Here is a 25,376-nt window from a genome sequence, read left to right as displayed (position 1 = left end):
TGTCACCATTTCCACCACCAGAGCTCCATTGCTAATCTTCCAAAACATTCCTCTCCTAATTTTTCAGAGCCTCCTCTTCATCTCTGGAAGCTACCATCCTTTTCTTGAGTCTCTGAATTAGTTGTTAATTCTTGCCTTTTTATATAAATAAATAAATAAATAAATAAATAAATAAATAAATAAATAAATAAAAAATGTACTCATCATTATATGAACAGTTCATATTTCACATTGAGTGAAACCATCAGGTAATAACTGATAACTGTCTTTCAGTTACTGTTTTATTTTTATTTTTTTTTATTTATTTTTTTGGGGTTTTGGGCCACACAGGCGATGCTAAGGGGTTATTCCTGGCTATGTGCTCAGAAATTGCTCCTGGCTTGGGGGACCATAAAGGGATACCAGGGGATTGAACTGCGGTCCATCCTAGGCTAGCGTGTGCGAGGCAGATGCCCTACTGCTTGCACTACCACTCCGGCCCCCTTTTAGTTACTTATTTCTCTTAGCATCACCACCTGCTTATCCAGCTATCTTGTCCCAGAAAGCAAGGTTTTATCTTTTTCTTTTAATGGCAAAATAGTATTCCATTAATGATAAATCCCATAGATTCTTTGCCCAGTCTTCTGTTGATGGGCATTTGAGTTGACTCCTTGTTTTGGCTGTTATAAACTATGCTGCTATGAGTTTTAAGATGCAATTCCTTTTGGTTTGTGTTTTCATACACTTCTGGCAAATGTCCAGATATTGCTACATCATGTATAGTTTTTCCTTCTTTCTGTTGTTGTTTGTTTAGTTTTGGATTTGGAGCAACACCCCAGTAGTACTTGGAGACAACTACTGACTTGGTACTCAGGGTTTTCTCCCAGTCCTCTGAACTCTCTCACTGACTCCATCTTTTCATTTGTTTGTATTGTGGGTCACACTTGACTGATCTCAGGAGCTACTACCAGTTCAGTGCTTGGGGTTGCTTCCAGAGGTTCTCAGGGGACTGTGTAATTCTAATTGAGCAACTTCTTCAACCCTATTTTTTCTTTTAAAGTGTTAGCACTGTGGTAGGGCGTTTGCCTTGCATGTGGCTAATGCAGGTTCAATGTCTGGTGTCCCATATGGTCCCCAGAGCCTGCCAAGAGCAATTTCTGAGTGCAGAGCCAGAAGTAAGTCCCGAGTGTTGCTGGGTGTGGCCCAAAACCAAAAATAAATAAATAAATAAATAAATAAATAAATAAATAAATGTAGTCTCCATACTTTTTCCCCATATGGTTGCTCCAATTTTCATAGCTACTCATAATTGTATCTACCTTTTAAAATCTATCAGTTAGTAATAGGTAGGGGTAGTACCTGTATTCAGGAAAACCTTTCCAAGATTTTTGATTTATAGTAAGAAACGAACAAGTCCCTTCTCATTCTATTATTTTTGTTTTGTTTTGGGCCACACCCAGGCTGCTGGGAAGATACTCCCAGTTCTGTCCTCAGGGAAGCTCTTGGCAGTGCTCAATGGACCTAGCACTGAAAAGGATCTAACCGGGCCTTGAGTTTACAAAGCCTGCATTCATCCTGTTGATCTATCTCTGCTGCCCTCATTTTATTCTCTTTATTTTGTTATGTTTTCTTTTGGGGTCACACTTTGTGTCAGTGCACAGGAGTTATTTCTTGTTCTGCACTCAGAAATTATTCCTGGGGGCCCAGAGCGATAGCACAGTGGGTAGAGCATTTGCCTTGCAACAGCTGACCTGGGTTCGATACCCCTACATTCCAAATTGTCCCAAGAGCCTGCCAGGAGTAATTTCTTTATTTTTTTAATTTGGGGGGGGGGTCACACCTGGCAGCACTCAGAGGTTACTCCTGGCTCTACACTCAGAAATTGCTCCTGGCAGGCTCGGGGGACCAAATGGGATGCAGGGATTCGAACCACCATCCTTCTGCATGCAAGGCAAATGCCTTACCTTCATGCTATCTCTCCGGCCCCCCCGGAGTAATTTTTAAGTGCAGGGCCAGGAGTAGTCCCTGATCACTACCCAGTGTGGCCCAAAAATCACAAATAAAAAATATAGAAATTATTCCTGACAGGCTATGGGGATCATATAGGATGCTGGGGGTTGAACCCAGGCTAGCTGTATGCAAGGCAAATGCATACCTGCTGTCCTATCTCTGTGCTACCCTTCTTTCTATTCTTATTACTACTACTTTACTAAAATAGGAGGAATCCTTCCAGAGACTGAACAACTATGTAGACATGTCAGAAAAGAAACCAGGTCAGCTTTGGCAACTGTAAACACCCTTAGCTATGAGCTAACTTTGCCTGTACAGCCTTAGGGCTAGATGAAATCAGCTAGAAAGGGGCTGTATTTTATTTACCCTTAGACCTGGATACTATGAGCATGGGGAGAAGTAAATGCTGATGTTCAAAAGTCTTTTTACATGACCATCAGTGATTCTAGAGCATTTCATTTTCCAGCTTCTAATTTGTTCTCTTATTCTCTCTGACTGCTCCTTGCCTGAGGTCTGCCTTACATTCTACACCCAGATGATTTGACTCGTGTTCTGTGTAATCCTTCTTATTCTGTATAAGATCATCATACCGAGAAGTTTGGATTTAGAGTCATACTTGAGTGAAATCCTCGATTCAATTCTTTAATTTATTCAGTAAATGAACTTGTAAGGCACATGCTGTGATGCCAGGCTCTTCCTGGGGACACAGTAATGCACAAAAGAGAAAAATGTCTGCTCTTTCGGATCAGAGGAGGAGGCAAGGAAACTCTTGAAGAAAACAGCTTATGCAGTCCTGATCAGTGCAGAGAGTGTGACTAGGCAAAGAGATATGGTGAAGTCACTGATTTCTCTGAGGTCCATGTGTGTCATCTTCAAAACAGATTCTGACATCACCTCAGAACACTGGGAGTGAAAAGAGATGAAAATCCTTGAAATACCTAGAAAGTGTACCAAATCACCCCATGAGTCTTTCTCTTTTTATACCATCTTTCTATGCAGGCTGGGGAAGGATTTTCTTTCAAGGTTTGAAAGGAAGGAACCTTCTTATTCACAGCACAAGGGATTCTTATTCACAGCACAAGGGATAAACTTGGCATCTGTGGCTTGTGGTTCATCCTGGTGGCTTTGCAGTGTCACTTCTCAGTATCTCTGCACTGGTTATTTGGGGGGAGAGTGTGGAAGTCCCAGGGGCCAATGTACAGACTTCCTGTAGATGTTAGACTTGATGGTGCCTCTCTGGGGAGACTGAAAGGGATCCAATGTGAAAGCTGTACATTCTACCTTGTACCCAACAAGTGACGTAACACAAATAGTAGCTGTGTCCTGCTACCTGCCTCTTGCAGCCAATCTAGACTTAATTTCAGCACGGTTACAGCCACAGCAGACATGGTGTTGTCAGTAGCCAAGAGTCTGCTGCCCTGATGTGAGGGTGCAAGAGCTTTCCAACAGTGTTCTTCATGGGTACCCCAACTGCGTCAATGCCTCCCTCAGGCAGGAGTGAGAAGCAGGACACATGTACAGCTCTAGAGCTCTAGGCTGTAATTGGACACAATTGTCACTGGGCCTCATGGCCCCAAGACAGGGCCTCCAGTTGTGGTGGATGCCAGTAAATCAAACAGGCCGTGTGAGGCTCAGGCCTGCAGACCATAGCACGAGGATAAGTCCAGAGTCTCAGCTTGCTGCATGCTTTCCTTCTCTGAGCTGTGTTTGCCTCTACTCTTCCAGGCCGTGCACACAGGGATGCGAGCACTCCTCTACCACAGTGGTGCCGGGGGCTCCCAGGCCGAGCAGTCGGGCATGAGGACCTACTACTTCAGTGCAGACACCCTGGAGGACATGAACGCTTGGGTCCGGGCCATGAATCAGGCCGCACAGGTGCTGTCTCGAGCGTCACTCAGAAGGTCAGTCTCCAGGGCTGGACATGAGCAATGGGCTTCACATACTAATGGGGGGTGGCCAAATAAAACTTGGAGATTCCCCATAGTCTGTTGTTCAAGCACTGGCAATAAGCATTGTCCTATCTTGAACTTAATGGCTCCTTCCAGTGAGGGTGAGAAAGCATACATACTAGCCCTTTGAGCTATCTCCCTGGAGCTGCATCCTTATATGTCAATCGGTTTTATTTTTTTGTAGTTTTTAACTTTTTTTAATTTAATTAAATTTTAATTTATTTCAATTTTGAAGCATTCCAAACATTCTCACCCACCTGAGCCCCAGGTCAATGCAGGAGCCTGAGGATGTGGTGCTGTTCAGATCTGTGTGCTAGGAGCAATTGGACCATGTTAGCAGTGCTAAAGCTCCAGGATTCTGTTGGATAATGTGTGGGGAACCATGTGATATCAGAAATAAAGCCCAAGTTAGGTGCATGTTTGGCATGGGCCCTGACGGCTGTACTGCTGTTTTTTCTCTCTCTCAAGCCCAGTGGTTTTTTTTTGTTGTTGTTGTTGTTGTTTTTCTCTAATTTTTATTATATCACTGTGATTTACCAGGTTGTTCATACTATAGTCATTTCAGGCATTAAATGTTCAAATACTAGTCCACCACCAATGTGATCTTCCCTTCACCAGTGTTTTCAATTTCCCACCTACCACTATAGCCTGTCCGCATGCAAACAAATTTATTTCCTATTGTTTGTTACAACACAAAGACAAATTTAGATCCACAAAGGTCAACTGAAAATGGTTGTTACTAAATTCAGATTCTAAGGATTCATTGGACCATGCATGGTGCTAGTTGAGTTTTCTCCGTTGTTTAGACTCACTAAGTTGGTCGATTTCTATGTAACTTTCCCATAAGATTTCCTGTGATACTATTGAGCTGAGACTAAAATTTGAAGTATCACGCAGTCCAGGATTTATAGATCTAAAACAAATTTGGTGACTTAGAAGTTTGATAAGATTTAAAAAAAAAAAAAGAAGTTTGATAAAGTTAAGTAGCAGAGCTGGTCCCTTTCTGCCAGAGAGCACAGGGGGTGGTGTTTAGCTGTTGTAGTTCATACAGAAAGGGGAATCTTTGCCCCCCCCCCCATCATACATACACACTTCTGAGAATGCCTCAGAGGTATCAGCCAGAACTAGACTACCTGGGAAGTATTGGCAGACATAATTTTCTTTTGGAACTTGATGGAGGAGCCAAACTGTTTTTCTGCTGAAAAGAGGGTGGCTGACTGGTGTTGGATTAACTGGATCTCATCCTATTTAGTATATGCTTGTTACTCATTGGGTGTGTAAGCACTTTAGGATTGAAGCATCCTTTGGAGTGGTGCCTTAAACTACCTGTTATACACCCCAGAGTGTGGTCTGGTGATTGCTAATAAAGATCCCGGGTCTTAGGGAAAAACTGCTTGTACTGTTGGGTTTTCCATCACTGAGCTATCTGCTTCTTTCTAAAATCATCCCTAAAGTCCCTGGAAGAATTGGCCCTGTTATGCCAGATTTTATCTTGTAAGGGCATTGAGCTGGTATTATAGTTAAATCTACAGAGCAGGGTGTATCAAGAGCACAGCTTCCTGAAGTGGCAGGCTTTACTGAGTTTTATAGAGGAGTCCTCTTGGTCTAGGCCGAGAAGCTGAATTAATGATGAAAAGGTTCCCTGAATTTTTGGGGTCTGGGATTGGCCCATGACCCAGTTTTCTGAGATAGGTTGATTAAGTCTAGCCTCAAGGGGGCGGGTGCATGAGCTGGAGCAAAAAAGAATTGCATCCTGCAGGGTATTTTTTTTCGGGGGAGGGGTGTTTTTTGGGTCACACCCGGCATCGCTCAGGGGTTACTCATGACTCTATGCTCAGAAGTCGCTCCTGGCAGGCTCAGGGCGCCATATGGGATTTAACACACCAACCTTCTGCATGCAAGGCAAACACCTTACCTCCATGTTATCTCTCTGGCCCTCTGCAGGTTTGTGTGTGTGTGTGTGTGTGTGTGTGTGTGTGTGTGTGTGTGTGTGTGTGTGTAAATGTCCCATTTTGCCACCATTAAATGGTTGCTGGGGAGATGATAAGGAGATGAAAGACATTCTCTCGCCCAATGAAATCCTTTGCCACATTTCATGCAAAGTCCAGGTGGTGGTTTTAGATGAAAGCCACTGATCTGATTCCTCAGAGTTTGCATGTGAACAGCATATGTTGTTAAATGTACAGTGGTGGGGGTCGGGTGTGGGGTGGGGATAATTGTAAATCCCAACATTTTTTTTTGTTTTTTTGGGCCACACCTGGCAGCGTTCAGGGTACTCCTGGCTCTCTGCTCAGAAATAGCTCCTGGCAGGCACGGGGGACCATATGGGACGCTGGGATTCGAACCAACCACCTTGGGTCCTGGGTCGGCTGCTTGTAAGGCAAACACTGCTGTGCTCTCTCTCCGGCCCCAAATTCCAACATTTTTACAAGCATGTAGAAATCCCATGACATCTTTTCTCCCTAATGGGACCTATTAGTGCCATAATCAAGGCTAAGGTTTTCATCAGGAGTTCTCAAGCTCCTGTATCTTTGAACCAAATAGATGCTAACTTAAAAACCCATGACGGTAAAATCCGCTTAAAAAGCCACTGAGTTATCATCTCACCAGTCATCAGAAGATTCCCTGCTTCAGGTACCAGATATAGTGGAAGCCTTGTGCCCCAAGTCCAGGGCACTGGAGAGACGTGAGTCTGGAAGCAAACACTGATGCAGAAAATAATCCACGCACAGTTAAGGGGATAAAGGGGAGAAAACAGGTTCAGGAACTTCCAAGCCTTCTGCTTCTAAGAGCACAGACTGGATTTGATCCCCGGCATCCCATATGGTCCCCAGAGCCTGCCAGGAATGGTTTCCAAGTGCAGAGCCAGGAGTAACCCCTGAGTGCTGCTGATGTAGCCCTCCCTCCAAAAAATAATTGGTTTGGAACAATAGAACAGTGGGTTATCCAGAAATATTTTTTTTTTAGTTTGTGGGCCTCCCCTAGCTCAGTGTTGGGGGATTCTACTAGTAGTATTCAGCAAACCACATGGTGCCAGGGATTAGACCTGGTCCTCCTATAGTGAAAGGATGTGCTCAGCCCTTTGAGCCATTTCTCCTTGCTGGTTTTATGGCATTACGTAGTACAGGTAGACAATCATATATTTAAGCATGTTTCAAATGTTGGATTAAAGTTTTTCTCTATGTCCTTTACTTTTCATTATAGCTCTAGAATGAAAAACAACATACAGGCCCTCCATATATGTGCTTCTTTCAGATTACTATGTCAAAGTACATTTTGAATCCTAACCCCACACATTTCCCTTTATTGGGAGCTAGCTCAAAGGCTACAGCTTAGGTTTTGCATGAGGGAGCCTGAGATCAATCTCCAGTACCAGTCTGGGAGTAGCTCCTTGTATCACTGTTCTATGTGACTTCAAAACCAAAAGAAAAGAAAAACTAATGATAGTAATCATCTCTCCATGTCCTTGACAGTAGTTTATAGTATCAGTCTTTAAAATTATATACGCATGGGCCTCTTAAAGGGGTGCTCAGAAGGTCTGGATCCCCATTGATGATTCTTGATCAACTGAGCCATTGGTTCAGCTCAAAGGCCTGAGGCTTTGATGCAACTTGGGTCCTGAAGTGGCCAGGATACCTGGGCCACCCAGTTGGTGCTGTAAATACTCAGGGCTGCATTTGGCAGTACTCAGCATACCATGTGGTACTGCTAATCAAACCTGGGTCAGCACATACCAGGCATGTGCCGTAACAACTGTACTACCTCTAGTCCCCTGTGTTTAAAGCTTTTCAGGGCTGCTTACACTGATGAATAGTATCTGGCTCTTTCCATGTGTATTTCAATGGTGGTGGAAGCTTGTTTTGTTTTGATTTGTTTTTTTGGGCCATACCCAGTGACGCTCAGGAGTTACTCCTGGCTATGTGCTCATAAATCTCTCCTGGCTTGGGGGACCAAATAGGATGCTGGGTGATCGAACCTTGGTCCATACTAGATCAGTCGCATGCAAGGCAAATGCCCTACTGCTGCACCACCGCTCTAGTGGCCACTTGTTTTATTACTTTGTGCATTCCTCTGGAGCTGCTCCCTTTCCTACCTGCTCTGAAATATGACTAGTTAATGATGTTGTTTAAGCTTTCTGCAAAGGTTCATGGCAGGCTCCCTGTTCTTGTGGGAATAAGCCATTCTCCCCCCTCTTAAAAATAAGCATGCTTTTTGCCATCTCTGGCCTTTTCATTGTCTCTTTGATTCCTCAGATATAATCCAAGAGATTTCTTTAATTCCTCTCCCTGAGTGTTTTGGGCTGCTGACAGAGGTCCAGGCTTTCCTTTTTCCCTCTCAGCATGGACTTTCTGTCTCTCTTTATAAAGGTGGTCTTTGCTTTCCTTCTTGCTCAAAGAAATGGTGCTTAAACCAGAAATAGAAGAATTTTGCTTTGTTTATTCCATGCCATCTTCAAGCAGTGATTGCCATACTTAATATTTTTTAAGCCTTTCTTTGTTCATTTTAATTCCAGAAAAATTCACATTTTGTTTCACTTTGCTTTAAATAAATAGCTTCAACTCTTTCTAGACCTTGTTTTCTTTTCCTTCTGATATGCAAGGGTAGGAATATGGCCTCTTTCCATGAGAAATCTGCACTCTTTTTTTTTTTTTTTTTGGTTTTTGGGTCATACCCAGCAGTGCTCAGGGATTACTCCTGGCAGGCTCGGGATACCATATGGGATGCCGAATAACCTTCTGCATGAAAGGCAAACACCTTACCTCCATGCTATCTCTCTGGTCCTGAAACCTGCACTCTTACACTGAACTGCATTCCCATCATTCCTTACACTGGGCCTTTCTTGCCATTATTCATGTGGGACCCCTGCTATTAAAGGAAACTTCATTTCATGTGCCTCTGTTTATTTCTTGACCATGTTCTTTCACAGCTTGAGTTCATAATTTGCCCTGTTTCTTGTCTTCCAACGTTGCTTGATTTATTGTAGGGAACTTAGATACTGGTTAAGATAATGAGATGAGGTTTTATGAGGAAAGGTGCACACACTGATAGGTAATAACTGCCTTAGTCCATTTCAGATAAATAAACTTGTTGAGCTTTAGATATTTCTTTTTTCTGCCTTAAGGTTTTATAACAAATTATTTTGATCTTTGAAGGGCACATTTTCTGTTTTTCATGGGTTGTTTTCCATTTTAGGGCTTCAGGCTGTTGTGCTTTTCTCTGAACTTCTTGAAATGTGTTCTTATTATGTTCTTAATAATCTCTTAAAATCTCATATAATCATCTTTGCCCAAGGTTTCTTCCTTTATTTATTTAATTTTTTTTGGAAACAAAACAACTTGTTCTACCTTCTGAGTCAGAATAGAGCAGAATAGCACTTCCTCTTAACGTTCTGAGATATGAAATTGTCAGCCACACATTTATAAGCCAAGACTTATAAATGTTCTTTAACTTTTCCCAGAATGAGATGTTCAGACATTTGGCTAGTTAGAATTATTCATCAGGGAGACTAAATCTTGACTCTCCCGACTTGGTGATCTGACTGGGAAGCGTTTGTCTCCGGGAAGTGAGCACCCTCCTTGTTTCTTCTTCTCCCATCATTGCTCATGAGGAGATGTATGAAAGTGGTCTATTGAGTCTTCTGAATGCAAAAATAATAGAAGACAAAGGACAATATACATTCACTGGGGTGGAGGGATTATGGCACTTCTTGGTCAAATTACTTGAAAAGTTGGAAGGTATATCTAATACAGAAAAAGCAGGGTTCAGTGGTCAGGCAACATTATTGCAAGTCGTTCTCCTAGGTTTGTGGCTCTCTTGACTTCTGGGTTGGATTTGTTCTTGAGCTCCATTTTGGAAGGCTTAGAAGATCTTAAGTCAGGTGGCCAGCTAGTTTCTACAGCCCCAGATTTAGGTCATCCAAGACTCAAATCAGTCAGAAAGAGCCTGCGCCTTATCCGGTATGTCCAAGGGCCCTTCTAATTAGATGGGCTTAGATCACACATATTCCCTACACCAGGTGCTGTGGCTCCAGGCACAGACCTGAGATTCAGGCTTCACTTCTGAGAACCCGTAATGGAGCCTGATGCAGACAGACCTGCAAGGGAGGTGGAAGTGAGACTTAAGTAACTGTGAGGGTTAGAAAAATGGAGTGGCTTGTAGGAAAGGGTTAAAGGAAGCACAAATATTACTCTCAGGCCAGATCCCTCACTTTAACTCCCCTTCATTTTTTGCCTCATTTTCTCCTCTGCAGCCAGATGAACTACAGTCCAATCCCAGTTCTGCTGCTTCTCGTTATGTCAGTTGTGCAGATTACATGTGCTGTTAAAACCCTCTCCATTTATAAGGTTGTTCCAAGACTAAATAAAATCGTAGTAAAAAAAATGTTTTCTTGGCATGAGGCCTGAGACACAGTACAGCATTTCTCAGATGGGGCATTTCTCAGGAGACCCCTAGAGTATTCCAAGGGGACTGTGGTGTGTGTGTGTGTGTGTGTGTGTGTGTGTGTGTGTGTGTGTGTGTGTGTGTGTGTGTGTGTGTGTGTAGGGAGATTACATAAATGGGAGCCATGGCACAAGACTAGGACATGATGGATAGGACAAAAACGACAAAGGTCAGAAAGGATCATGGTGAGAACATGGTGAGGAAGCCCTGACTCAGTCAATACTCTGATCAGAGATGTTGGCTATCATGATTTAACATGGGCACAGGTTCTTGTTTCTTGACATCCTTCCAGCTTCAACCTTAATCCTTTCTGAATGGACTTCTCCACTGAATGAATCTCCTATAAACAAATTAACTTTCTCTACCTGGCCAAGATAAGTGCATCCTCTGGTATTGGGAATTGAGGGTCACTCCCAAGCTTCCTGCACCATCATCTCTAGTATGCTCTTCCCCATCCATCTAGCCTTTTCCTGAATCTCTCTTGTACCCCAGGAGTGCCTCCAACTTTCAGAACATTACCTTCCTCCTCCTTCTCCTGTGTCTTCTGGTTCTTCACTCAGGCATCAGGGTCTCTCAATGGACATTCATTCATAAACCCACTTCCTTCAGGAAGTGCCAGAACCTCACACATGCTTGGCAATGTTCTACATTTTCTGAGCTATGTCCTCGGCCATGTATTTTTTTGGGGAGGGAGGATGGGGTGAGGTGAGCCACACTCAGTGATGCTCAGAGATTACTCCTGGCTATGTGCTCATAAATTGCTCCTGGCTTCGGGGACCATATGGGATGCCAGGGATCGAACCGTGGTCCATCCTAGGTCAGATGTGTGCAAGGCAAATGCTTTACTGCTGTGTCACCGCTCTGGCCCCTGACCATGTTCTTTTTTTTAATTTATTTATTTATTTATTTATTTATTTTTTTTTTTTAGCCTTCTCAGTAGTGCTTGGAGCCTCAAGATAACACTCGAGAATATTTGGCCCATGATGCATGTTTGAGGGTTCAGTGCTCAGATGCAAAGGAGCTGGAAGCCACTAGGGTCACTGGTGCCTGGGATTGATCTAGGGGTGTGGCATATATGTCATACTTGCATCCACCCCTTTGAACTGTCTCTCCCTCAACCCTATCCTCATGTTTTTTTTTTTTAATTCCCTTTAGCCTTGAACTTTCTCTTCCCAGCTCCCCACAGGGCTGACTTTTTCTCTTGTTAATATGTGACTTGTCCTCCAATAGGCTAAGACACTTGAGGCACAGCCTGCCTCTACCACTCTTGGAACAGCTGCTGACTCTAACCTTGGGGCATGACTGAAGGCAGCTCTGTGGGCACTTTTTTCCATTTCCAAACTGTTCCAATCTCTGGTGCAACTTTAGCTCTGTCTTGGAACTGGAGGGAATTGTAGTCTTGTGACCTTGGGAAGGAAATCCAGTGATCTTCACAGGACTATTGAGCTGTGAGTCTTTGGACACCTTTGGCTCGTGGCTTGCCTTACCCCATTCCCCCTGCCCCAACTATACAAGAGCTTCTTTCAGAAAGTTAAGCTAGTTGCCTCTGTTTGTACTTATGTCTGTTTGGCCTTTTATTCTGCAAATATGTGTTCAGAGCATATGGCAGGTTATTAAAGATGTTGAGTGTGCAACAATATTTCAAAGGGAAGGCAGTGGTCCATGGACCAGTCTTCATGGGGAGAGGGCAGACAGACCCACCCCAAGGACTTTCTGTTGAGATTCATACTTGAAGGAAGGAGAGAAGCCAATAAGCAGGGTGAGACTCAGAGCCTTGCAGCAGCATTTAAGTTTGTTTGGGTATTTCAGGGGGGTGTCCTTTACTCAAAAGGTATGGATGGAAAGCTTGAGGGGCAGCAGACTTCACAGGGAAAATGGTTCAGAGAGCTGACCCATGTATTTTTTATGCCAGTACCTGGCCAGGTAGTGTCCCCAAATAAACAAACCTGAAAACCAAAGCCAGTCTTTAGGAAAAAATGCTCTTCAGGGATGGGATGGCATTCACAATGCCCTGAAGGCAAGTATGAGCTTTCTGTGTTCCAGAAATGAAGAAAGGGGGGGGCCCAGGAGTTGGCTCCCAGGGCTTGAGCATGTACTTTGCATGTGAGAGGCTCTGCTGGGTTTAATTCAGCACCTAGCACCACTGGGTGTGGCCCTTCCTACGCACAGAAGTGAGCAGTGGGAGAGGAGCCTGTCATGAGATCACAAGTAAGCTCATCCATCTAGTGAGGTGCTGGATCCCTCTGTTGCTCATCTGCTTCTCTGACCTTCTTATCCTCACCAGGACAGCTGGCAGCTGACAGCCCTGTGCTGGGGTGCTATTTTTCTCTTCTAAGAGCCCCAGTGCCAGTTGTTTACTGTCACTTTGTCTCATTCCCAGCACAGAACTCTCAGACACAAGCTCCATCAGTTTGGTTTCTCTTATGTTCACTCTTTTTTTTTTATTTTGGGGTACACCCGGCAGCACTCAGGGGTTACTCTTGGCTCCATGCTCAGAAATCGCTCCTGGCGGGCTCGGGGGACCATATGGGATGCCGGGATTCGAACCAATGACCTTCTGCATGAAAGGCAAATGCTTTACCTCAATGCTATCTCTCCGGCTAGTCAGGGCTAGTGTATGAGTGCTGACTGGCTAGAAAGGACTGACATTTCTACAGCCTCATCTATAAGATATTCTGTTTTTTGTTGTTTTTTTTTCCGGGCCACACCCATTTGATGCTCAGAGGTTACTCCTGGCTAAGCGTTCAGAAATCGCCCCTGGCTTGCGGGGACCATATGGGACCATATGGGACACCACGGTCCTTCCTTGGCTAGCGCTTGCAAGGCAGACACCTTACCCTAGCGCCACCTCGCCGGCCCCATCATCTATAAGATATTCTGATATGAACTTGGGTGTCTCAGTGATCTATTCTCTCTTGTATGATTCCAAGGGGGAAATCATCTTGCTAAGAAATGGCCCACACATTTATTCCCATTTGCACTCTCTTCAGTAAACTAAATATTTGACTTCTCAGACCTTGATTACTTTGGGTCAAGTATGACATTAAAAAAAAGCTGAGGTGGGACAAGCTTTTTGACAAAAATAATTGATAGAGACTTTTTTCAGTCAAGCACCGGGCTTTGTAAGCAGATCAAATAAAACTTGAATATCACTTATGTCACCGGTTACAAGATTCAGGGCAAGAGGATTAACTTCTCTGAGCTCCCCTTTCATAGCCTGTAAAGAAAGAATGTGAACCTCTCTCCAACCTTTCGGGTTTGTGCAGAGATAAGAAGGGATAATATCAAGCTGGAGCATCGGTACGTACCTGCTGTAGGTATTATCAACCGACAGTGGGTAGGGTGCTTGCCTTACACAAATCTACCCGAGTTTGGTCCCTGCATCCTGTATGGTTCCCCCAAACACTGCCAGGAGTGAAGTGTCAGGAATAAACAGCTGAGCATCACTGGATGTGCCCACCTCAAGAAAAAGAAGGTGTAAAAAAAAAATCTTTGAAGCTCTCAGCATGGGGTTTGCATTTGAGTGCTCAGTTACTGGTAGTTGTTATGGCTATCACTTGCTTCTCTTGGGATTTCGTTTTTGTTGTTACAGGGATAAGAGCAGAGTTTCTGGCTGGAGAGATAGCACAGCGGTAGTAGCATTTATCTTACACAGCTGATCCAGGACAGATGGTGGTTCGAATCCCGACATTCCATATGGTCCTCCATGCCTTCTGGGAATGATTTCTGAGCACAGAGCCAAAAGTAACCCCTGAGCACCTCCACCGGGTGTGACCCCCCCCACCCCACCAAAAAAAAAGAGCAGAGTTTCTTAATGATTTTTCTGCTCACACCCATTTCCCATCAGAGGAAGTTTCCCACAGCCCCAGGCAATAAGCATATATAAGAGGCATCAAAAGCATTGATAATAATAATAAACAAACAAACAAACAAATAAATAAATAAATTTTAGAAGTTCATGCAACCCATATGAAGTGACAGCCCATAGCTTAAGAAGCTTGGGATCAATGTCATGTAGCATGACCCAGCAAATGGAAGTCAGAGTGGGGCATAGATCCCGAAAGATGGATAACCCAGAGTGAGAGAAGGAGAGTGAGCAGACTTAACTATAGCAGTTCCAGGTCAATTCCAATGGAGCAGTACTGGTTTAACTTGATGCATTTAGGTATAAGGCAGTGGGGAGGATTGCTGAGCTGGAGGGTTAAAGTCAGGAGACCTGATAGCCCCTGAGCATCTTTTCCTTATTCTCTGGTTTCTCAGTCCCTCAATAACTCAAGGGACTTGATTAGTAATGAGTGTTGAGTCAAGGTGCAGCCCTAAGGTTGGATGGAGTAATAGTCCAACTGGTAGAGTGTTTGCCTTGCACTCAGCAGAAACAGGTTTAGTCCTGTATTCCATACAGTCCCCCAAGCCCTCCAGGAGTGACTCCTGAGCATCTCTGGCTATTGCCCACAAATCAAAAACAAGACAAAAAAAAAAAAAAGATGTAGCTCCTCCTGGCAACCTGGTGTCCCAGTTACACTCCAACCTTTTTCTTTTCTAGGGAGCTGGGGGGGGGGGTAGTTTGGAAAGCTGGGAGGGGTGCTTTTGCAGCTGCCAGCCCTCTATTGTTAATCAAAAGCCAAACACACAGAGCCAGATCGCCCCATCCCATGGGGACTGTCCTACTTAACTCTGGGGAAAGAAGAAACCTTTCCTGTCTTCATATTCCCCAGCACTTTCCTGCCTCACATACTAGTGACTACTTCAAGTAAGCAAGCTGCCCCAGGCTGGGGGAGAAATTGTGGACCCTTTCTCTGGAGCCTTTTTCTACTCAGCTGTGTGCTGTTCATGGGGTGTGTGGGGATGATATTGAGATGAATCTGGTTTTGAATTCACCATCTACTGGGGGTGGGGTGGGGTGGGAGTGTCAGTGTCTAGGACTCAGCATCTGCCAACATTTCCCAGGGCAGCACTATTCTGATCTGGCTCACCAGAACCTTCTAGAATATCGGTGACCTGGACTGCTGTTTTGATCACTTAGATAAGAAGAAAAGGGAGGAATCTTTCTGTGGGGTCACAGGAGGAGGGCCATGATTCCCCTACTATCCCCACCGACAGGACCAGGATTCCACAAGCTCCCAATAAGTTGTCATTTCTCTTCTTGCCCAATCTTTGAATGGCAATAATATGTGTGTGTGTGTGCACACGCATGTAGGTGTTTAGTATTTAAGTAAAACTCTTCTATATTTCCTGGGGAGATAAAGGGTTTAGAAACTAGATAATCTCTGTAAAGTTGCTTGTTATGATATAAAATTAACTTTTTCTGAAAAGATTAAAATGATGAATACCCCGTTCTAAGTTGTGTTCAGATTTTTCCACAGGCAGGAGAAACAAGATTTTGCTCTAAGCCAGAGGTTGGGAATGAACAACCCACACTTATTTTTTTTTATCATTTTTATTTTGACCAAAGTGGCTTACATATCTTTCACAGTAATATTTTAGGTACATATTAACATAGAATCAGGGGAATTCCCATCACCAGATTTGTCCTCCCTCCACCCCCGTTCCCATCTTGCATCCCATATCCCCCCCCCTCACCTCGCAGGCTGCTAGAATGAGTGGGCCCCTCTGTGTCTAGCTTACTTCTTGATGATCAAACAACTGTTTGGTTTTGGTACTCTCCATTATTTCTCCTCTATTTGAGAGGCAGAACTAGATAGTTCAAGTTATGTGGTTTTGTTTGAAGAAAAGAAAAGCAATAAAATGGGGTAAAAATCAAATAAGAATCCCGTGAAATCAAATGGTCTGGTCCTGGTCCATGACTTGACAGACACATATGTGGTCTGCACCCCACCTATCTGTATTTATTGTATGGTCCACAGGTGATGTTATCAATATTCATATAGCTACTGGTAGGAAAATGGGTGTCTAACCCTGTTCTAAGCAGATGCTTGGGTACTGCTGTCATGTGCTGCAAATGAAGGAACTTGATTTGTACCCATAAGAAGCTTAGCCTCTCTTGCAATTAGGGCTTGGGTTGCATTTACTTTCTACACAGCTGAGAAGGTGTGTAGATTGGGTTTTACTTTTGTCATATAACAGGGATAGGGAGGTAAATAGTCCAGGTTGATCAGTTTTTCCAGTGTCATTGGGAACCTTGATCCATCTTTCCCTAGGTTTTCACAGATGCCCTGTCATTTTTGTAGTCTAGCATTGAGCCTGAATTCCAAGCAAAAAGAAAGGGGGATGGGGTGAGCAAAGCTAACAACGTGATTTCTTTTAAAGGCTTCTCTGGAAAACCCATTTCGCAATTTTTGCTCCCATCTTATTGGCCTGATCTCTGTCACATTCACATCACTGATCAGTTCCCTGGGAGGTGGTGAAACCTGACATTTTTGGTTTTGCTGGGTACGTCGTTGCTTTGAAAAAATGGGATGAATCTTGATATGCTGTACTTGCTCTTCTGTACGATGTTTTCTATAATTCTAGCAAACCAAAAGGACAAGGAGTATTGTTCCAATTTTCAGGTGCAAAATTTGAAACCATAGAGGTTAGGGACTTGCTCAAGGACATCTATTTTGTATGGGATTAGCTAACTCTTAAATCCAGGTTTTAATGGGGTGGTTATTGTTTTTTGCTTTGTTTTATTTTTTGACCATAGCAGGCAGCACTAAGGGGTTATTCCTGGCTCTGCACTCAGAAATTGCTCCTGGCAAGCTTAGAGGGCCATATGGGATGCTGGCAATTTAACCCGGTCGTCCCAGTTCAGGTGCATGCAAGGCAAATGCCCTACTTGCTGTGCTATCACTCCAGCCTCCAAGGTCTTACTGTTTTAAAGAGTCCTCAGAATGTTAGGAGTAATGTGTGGTTTGGACCATTGCTCATGCCAGGTACTCACAGCAACTGTCTTGACATGCCTGGGGAAGGCATATGTCCACTTAGCTCAGCCTTGGGCATCACACAGCCTGTATTCCTGCTGCCAGCTCCTGCCAACCCACTGCATGGCCTCCTTTCCTGCTCCTGTGCAGCTCTACATATCACACATCTTTTTGGTGACAAGTCTCTTGATTTGAGAAGTCACATGTTAAATTGTTGAAAATGTGGGGAAACAAGTAGAAAACTTAAAATACAATTTTGTCTTAAAACCTATATGTTATTAAGTGAAATGTCTCAGTCAGGTAAGTCGGGGGAATACAGAACATTGCCTTTGACTTTCTTCCCTGCATCTAGGGCCTAGACATTGGGGACACAAAGGTCTAATATAAATCCCAGCTGCCATGAGAATGAGAGGCTGTTTAGGGACTTGCCTGGCATGTGCCCAACCTGGTTTCTATCCCAGCTTCCACGTAGTCTTTGGTTGCATTGCTGATAGCCTTGGTCTGGTGCCCACATCCTTGACCCCTCACATTGAACAACTAGCCCCAGTTTGACTATCTCCAGGAGTGACCCCAGAACTCTTGAGCACCATTTGGAAGATAACCCCTTGCTCCCCACCCCCAATTGCTAATAAGTCTAATTGCTAATAAGTGCCTAGAAAGCTGCTGGGTAATAAAGTTATGACCCACTCTTTTATTTCCTTACTTTAACATCTTTAAAGATTTGTTTCATGGTGAACGCTGGTGTTCATCTGAAAGGAGCTATTTCCTACTCAATTTTTTGGGGGGGAAGTACTGGCATATGTAGGGAGTACCCTCATATGTACACACAATTCAGGACTGAGGTTTATAGCTATACATTGGCTCTAAAGTTTGAAAAAAAAAAAGGCAAGATCTGTAATTTGGATTAGTAAATGAGAACACCACAAAATGTGATTGCCACGATAACCCAGTCAATGTGGGTATCATGATACCATGATTAAACTATGAATTGTGGTTACTAGAGTGGGCCCACTCATGTGGTTAGCATGATTGAACCAGAATTACCAGGTCATGTGACTTTCATAGCAGATGTTCTAAGACTTTCTTTCTTAGATCTAATGAGACTATCTAGGTACTTGGTTAATGCATGGTGTTTGGCCAGTAAAGAAAGAAAAGCCCATGTTTGGTTGCACTGAGAGATTATATTTATATCCTTGGAACCTGAAGTTGAGGAAGTTTTATCCCTCCACTCTTGCTAACCCCCAACTCCACTCTTGGTTATAATTTTATATACAAAGGTGACATATTTATTTCATCCTGTTGTTTTTGTGACAAAGTGCTCATTATCTCAGGCAGGAATGACCAAGAGGTGCAGTTACCTCATGTTCACAGTAAGAGTAACCAGACTGTACAGCTTTGGCAACTTGGCCCTGGTGTGAGGCAGATGGCAGCCAGGGCTTTAATCTTTTAAACAGGAGCCTGGCACGTTTTCTGTGGTTTCCTGAGTCAGAGAATAAATAAGGAAGATAGATACAGACTGACCTAAGCAATCTGAAGTTTATTGACTGGGGTTACACTAACCAGTATACTCTCTATGCCCTCAGATCTATTTCTCAGTCCCCACATTGAGATTTTAAGTCTTAGACAGGGTCAATTCTGCCTTGAATCTGTGCTAACTCTTGGTGGCTGAGAATTTGGTTGCAACAATACCTGGAACTTTGCATGTCATTGCGAATGCAGCAACATTTTTCTACCTGCATTGGAGAACCCTGTGTGCTGGCCAGTTGGAGGGAGCTGGTGTCCAAGATCATCATCCCTACCCCAAATATTCCTCTAGGACATTTTCCCAAGGAGAACAAGCAGACTGGCTACCCCCTCCAGGTTCCCTAGTAATTTTTCTAGTCCAACTAGAGTTTGTTCCCTTGCTTCCTTCCTTGTATCTAAATTCTGCAAAACTTGTGTAGCTACTCTGTGTCTCTGGTATAATGTGAATGTGGACACATCTAGAACCTGGCCTCAAGTTGTGGGTGAGAAAGGCAGCTGGCAGTGGGCAGCGGACCATGGAAGAGAACTTCTCCTTATGAACCCTGACCTGTCAACTCCTGTCCATTGTCATTTCTCATTTCAGTTTGCATGTCCCTGGAGAGACCATAGAGAACAGTGTACTAAAGCACATGGGAATAAGTTCTGCCTCTTCTCTTCTTCATCACTCACTCCTCTGTGCCTCTGTTTTCTTCTCTTTGAAATCAAATTGATGATACTCAAAAGAATTTGTTGTTAGGGCTCTTATTTGAGCCAGACCCTGATTAAATGGATCAAGAGGTTCCTTATTTCCCCTCACCATCTTTGAAGAAAGTTTGTTATGCTGCTAGATATCCTATGGTTTGTGCTGGACTCTCTGGGAGAGACCCTGGAACCTTCTGACTATCTAAGGACTTCCCCAGATGGGCAGTAAAGCCAGTATCAAAAGGGAATGTCACACATTTATTCACTATTTTTTTGGGAGTCCATATCAAGCTTGTGCTCCACTCAGGTCAAGGGACATCAGTACAGGATATCAGGTGATTAGGCAGGGAGGCCTCTGGCTTGAAGGAACCCATTCTCTACTGGGGAGGTAGATGAGTCAATCCAGTTGTAATCCAATATTAATTATGTGATGATAGAGTTGGTTGAGTTCTATCTAGATGGGCAACGGAGAGGCTCCCCAGAGCAGATGACTTTGAAGGAATCACATTTGAACAAAATAATGGGTGGGATGAAAGATGTTTCAGGCAGAGGGAACAGCCAATGACCTGAAGGCAATTTGAAAGCATAATATGTTTATTGAGGTGTCTCAGCTGCCAGTTGTATTGTCTCAAGGGTCTGAATGTGCTTCTGTCATTACAGGGGTGTGGAAAAGGTGGAGCGACAGGCCGTCCCCCAGGCCAACCATGCAGAGTCCTGCCACGAGTGTGGCCGTATGGGACCTGGACATGCTCGGGATTGTCCTCTTCGCAACCATGAGGACTCCTTCAGTTTCGAGAGGCGGGAACAGGAGGAGGACCGGTACTGCCCGCAGAGGGACTTGACGGAGGGCAAGCGGGACAAGAGCAAGGCCAGGTCCTTGTATTCCCCCATTGAGGATGATGCCCTGGTGGTGGATTTCACCAGTAGCTTGAGAAACCAGCAGTCCCAGCCCCAGAGAGCAGAGAGGAATGGTCTGCCTGGCACATATGGCCTGGGAGAGGTCAACGGGACAGGCAGCTACCAGCGGGCCTTTGCTCCCAGAGCCAACCTGGACAAGCACAGCCAGAGGAAGAGCGGCCAGGCCCAAGTGGAGCAGTGGTCGAAGGCCCAGAAGGGGGGCAGCTTGAGGTGAGTATTGCTCCTACGGAGCAAAAAAATGTGATGACATGGTCAGCATTGACTTGGCATAGGCAGGGTAGAAACTGACTTGCATCTCTTTAGCACTGTTCTCTCCATTGATCCCTGGAACCACCCTATAAGGAGGGGGCGCTATTTCTGACTTATGGGGACAGATGGAGAAAGTAAGTCTCGGAGAAGGGATAGCACCTACTCAGGGAACATTTATAAGTGCCCAAGCTTGAGTTCTAACCTGGATCATTGAACCTTCTCACTCCACATCAGGAGACCTTACCCATTCCCAAGGTATGGAATCCCAAAGATCCTGAGACAATTTCCCTCATGCTGCCATTTCTCTGCAGTAGGAAATATTCATAAAAACAAGAGCCAGGATAGATCCATTTTTAATTCTAGGCACAGAGAGCAGAGCTGAGGTTTGTAGACATTAGGTTTTATCGTACCTATTCCTGCAAGAAGCAGGTTATTTAATTATTCAGAGGTCAGGAGTTTCTTGATATTTGCAAAGCACTATCTGTATTTCATTTTAATATGTGAATATGAAGAACTAAGAGTCAGGTTGGAGCACATGGCTGACCTAGGTTCTATTTTCAGTATCCTATATGATCCTGTAAGCACTGCCAGGAGTAATTCATGAGTGTAAAGCCAGGAGTAACCTCTGAGACTTCTAGGTGTGCTCCACCTCCCATCCCCAGAAAAAAGATTCAGGGTGATCTGGTTTTCATACTACCTCCAAAGCTTCAGCATTTTGTCTTTACTGCAAAGCTAGTAGGTTCCACTTCTCACCATCAGACTTCTAGGTGAATCAGTGAGACAAGGAGATAGCAAAGCCTACAGGTTCAGAACAATCCTCTGGGCTTAGAAGGGCCTCAGGGAATGTCCTAGAGCTCAGACAAAACCTGCTATCACTGGGCCAAGATGGTGTTGGAGCAATACTATAGCAGATAGAGTGCTTGTCTTACATAGAGCTGACCAAGGTTTTATTTCCTGCAGCCCATATATCCCCCTAGGCCCACTAGAGATAAGTCCTGAGCACCACTGTCCTGAGCACATACCAGTGGGTGTGACCCACTCCCCTAATAAAGTGCTACCCTTTATTTTTCCCTGGGGTGCCTGTGGACTTATGTCCCACTGGAGATGTGCCTGGGATTTTTTGCAGTATGTGGGGGAGATATGTATCTGGATAGGTAGTCTCTTCCATCAGCTTCATTGGGGTGTTCATCATGGTAGATGGCAGAGAATTACAGTGGGACCCACTAAGCAACTGGTAGATGTGCAGTACAGGCCAAAAGAAGACAGGACTAGGGCCCGGAGAGATAGCACAGCAAGGCAAATGCCGATCCAGGACAAAAGGTGGTTGGTTTGAATCCCGGTGTCCCATATGGTCCCCCGTGCCTGCCAGGAGCTATTTCTGAGCAGACAGCCAGGAGTAACCCCTGAACACTGCCGGGTGTGGCCCAAAAACCAAAAAAAAAAAAAAAAAAAAAAGACAGGACTAACTACAGCACCTTCCCATTTCCACCTGGGCTGGCCAGGAATTCACTTTATGTGTGCAAGTTTTGTGTCTTATTGAAAACCTGTTCAAGGCCCAGGGAAGAGAAGCTGCTATTCTTGGTCTGAATTTTAGAGAGCTGTGGGATGCAATTCTATGTGGCTCTAATCCAGAGTGAGGTTGGAAAGCTGGCAGGGGTAATATCATGTAGGTTCTCATGCTCCAGAGGAAGGCACTTGGACTTTTTTCAGAAGCTTTTGAAGGAGCACTGGAGGGTTTGAAGCAGGCATGTGCTGTACTGTGATTAATAATTCACAAAGGAGATAGGAGCCTGCAGAGGAGGTTGAGCTAATAGTCCAGGATGGGGACAACAGGAATAGAAACAGAGGGGAGGGACATTTGGGACATTGAAACAGCAAAGCTTGTCAACCCCAAATAGGGGGAAAGAAAGGGAAGAATGAAGGTGACCCCTAAAATATGGACTTTTTAAAATAAATGTGTTGTAGTATGATTGAGAAAGGCACAGGAAAGGTTTGGGTAGTAATCCTGGTTGCTGTTTTGGATGCCATTTGTGGGCACATAAGTTTGAGAAACCTGTTGTCTTCTTAGGGGACCATGTCAAGCAGGTGGATACCTGAATGCAATGTGGAGATTTGCAGTCTGGAGTTTGTGGTTGTGCTAAAGAGAGTGATCAAGGTGGAGAAAGATCAACCATCACCCAAGTGTTTGCTTATCATGGGGGAAGTCTAGCTTCAATCACAATCAATGTGATTTCCCCAAGGAATGCCAATTGTGGTCTCAAAACAGAAACTTAAAAATCCAGCCAAACAAGCAAAAATTTGAATTACTCTGTGATTTTTTTTTAACTGATCCAAGTTTTATGTATACATGGTCTAAGGATATAAGTAGTAAAACTCTCCCCCACATCCCTGTTCCTGAATTTTCCCTCCCAGGTACCTGTTTCACTTCTTTCAGTAGTTTTCCCCTCTTTACCTTTATTTTTCCATCCACATTCTACTAAAGATTCTTATTCTCTCTCTACCTTTTCTTTCCAATAGATATTTTTACCCTTTACCCCAGTTTTCTATTGTAGTTATCAGCATATTTTTGTTTGGATCATTAGTGAGATTTTACATTATTTTGTCAGGCTAAATCATGTGAGGATAAATTATGTCAGGAAAAATATTCACAGTTGGGCCATATGGTAAGCTATATTTAAGTTTTATTTGTTGAACACATTTTCTTCTGGTGTTAATCACTTTAATGTTTTCTGTTTTTTATCTTTCTATTGTTAACTCAACAAAGGTACCTAATATGAAAATCTTTTGTTCAGTGCCAATAATCTACTCCAAGGCCAAAAATTAAAACAAGGGCTAAGCTCATGGTTCAAGTGGTAGAGCACGTGCCTTGCGTGTGTGAGGTCCTTGGTTTTATCCCTGGCACTGGTGGCAATGCTGGGGTGGCTCAGCCACCCCCTGAGCATCAGTAGTTGTCATACCCACAACAATGGCAGAAAAATAAATGAATAGTATTAGAGGGTAATACCGAAAAATGTCTTGCTTTTCTGAAATGTGGTTTATTCTCTAATCATTGTATGATTAAACAAACAAAAAAACCCCCACTATTTCCATTTTGCTTTTTCAATGAATATATTAATGCATGCATAAGTATAGCTATGTAGGTTCCTTGTTTATTTACTTACTTATTTCTGGTTTGGGGTCACACCTGTGGTCCTTAGGAATTACCTCTGCCTCCTTGCTCATGGGTGATCCCCAGAGGTGGAGTGGGGGGGCATCAAACTTCAGTCTACTATATGCAGAGCAGGCACTCTGCCTCTTGGAATTTCTTCCATCTGATAGGTAGACTCTAGCATGTCTCAGCTAGCTTTCCCTGTCAGCCCATACAGAGATACAACATTAAGGAAGGCGCTGTGTGCTGTGCCCTATGGCGGTACTGCTGCCATCATTGCACTATTCAGTCCCCGGGTGAAGGGCCATTGGATTGATGAAATTTTTATTCTTAGAAACTATGCTACCATGAAGATCCAGACTTGTCCTTTACAAGGGCAAGCATGCTCGAGGGACAAATTACTTGAATTGGAATGTCTGGGCCAAAGGACATACACATTTTTAATAATAGTTATTACAAAATTTTGCCCTCCAAAGATGCTGTACCCTGCTAAATATTCCTGCGTCTCCACCTCCATATCAGCACTAAGAACTGTTTTAAGCTCTTTCCTCATGCTGGTATGGAGAATGACTGATGGAGAAGGGCCTGGCAGACAAAGCCATCAAGGTATAAGGCAGTCAGAGGAAAACTAACAAAAATGGTGAGATGGTGAGGACTGTCAGGAGAAGAAGGAGGAGGAGAGTGGGAAGAAGTGGAAGAGAAAAGAGGATGAGAACACACAATACAGGGACTGGATAGGTATCAGACTTGGAAACTAGATTCATCTAGGGCCAGAAGGTGGGAAGGACCCAGGTAAAGTTGAGGCTGACATTCAGGTTTGCCTTGGTGGATGTATTGATGTGGGCTATGTACATGATGTTTGCAAGGGAGAACAAAAGGAGCTCGAGGAGGCCAGGCAGAAGTCAGCCTATGAGTTGCAGAGAGTATGGGTTCAGATTGGAGATAGATGTGTAAATCATCGCCTTAAACTCGATTCTTAAACTGTGTCTTACAACCCCACATATAGGATTATGGCACTGAATCTGAGGGTCACAAAAAACTGACAACTGAAAACAGTTTCTGGAACACATAAACCAAATATAATGCAAAATAATGTGCCCTAAATTTTAGGTACTGCTGGCAGCATTTGCCCCTGTTGCATTTCTTGGGCACAGGGGAGTCTTGAGTGGGAAAAGCTGAAGAATCTTGGCCTCAGAAGAGTAGCTAGTGTTTCGGCAGGGGAGTTCTCAGAGCACAGATTCTTAATTCTGGTTGTAGAAATTAATCAATTGAGACCCTACTCCAGAAATTTGTGTTTGATAAGTCTGGGGTAAGGTCAAAGCATCTGTATGCTTTAAAAGCTACCCAGGTAGGGCTGAGTGATATAGCACAGTGGGTAGGTTATTTGCCTTGCATGCGGCCAACCCGGGTTTGATCCTCAGCATCCCATATGGTTCCCTGAGCCTGCCAGGAATGATTCCTGAGACAGATTCAGTAGGTGTGGCCCCAAAATCGCCAGGTATGCCCCCCAAACAAACAAACAAACAAAAATAAATAAGAGCTCCCAGGTAATACCAGTAGATGGTGTGATAGTTACTAAGGCCTGGATTCCATGCCCAGAAATCCGATTCCATCCAT

At 44.0% G+C, this 25,376-nt stretch overlaps 1 protein-coding gene across 1 annotated transcript in view; it reads left to right on the top strand.

Moving 5' to 3' along the window:
- PLEKHA7 (pleckstrin homology domain containing A7) overlaps positions 1-25,376 on the top strand; it is a 245,111-nt gene that overhangs the window by 178,568 nt on the left and 41,167 nt on the right. The window contains exons 9-10 of the mRNA XM_049780986.1: positions 3,715-3,890; positions 20,105-20,572. Coding sequence (XP_049636943.1) covers positions 3,715-3,890; positions 20,105-20,572 — 644 coding nt within the window. The remainder of the gene's footprint in view (positions 1-3,714; positions 3,891-20,104; positions 20,573-25,376) is intronic.

The sequence above is a fragment of the Suncus etruscus genome, chromosome 9 (genome assembly GCF_024139225.1).
Source record: "Suncus etruscus isolate mSunEtr1 chromosome 9, mSunEtr1.pri.cur, whole genome shotgun sequence".
NCBI lineage: Eukaryota > Metazoa > Chordata > Mammalia > Eulipotyphla > Soricidae > Suncus > Suncus etruscus.
This window is presented reverse-complemented; position numbering and strand designations above follow the sequence as displayed.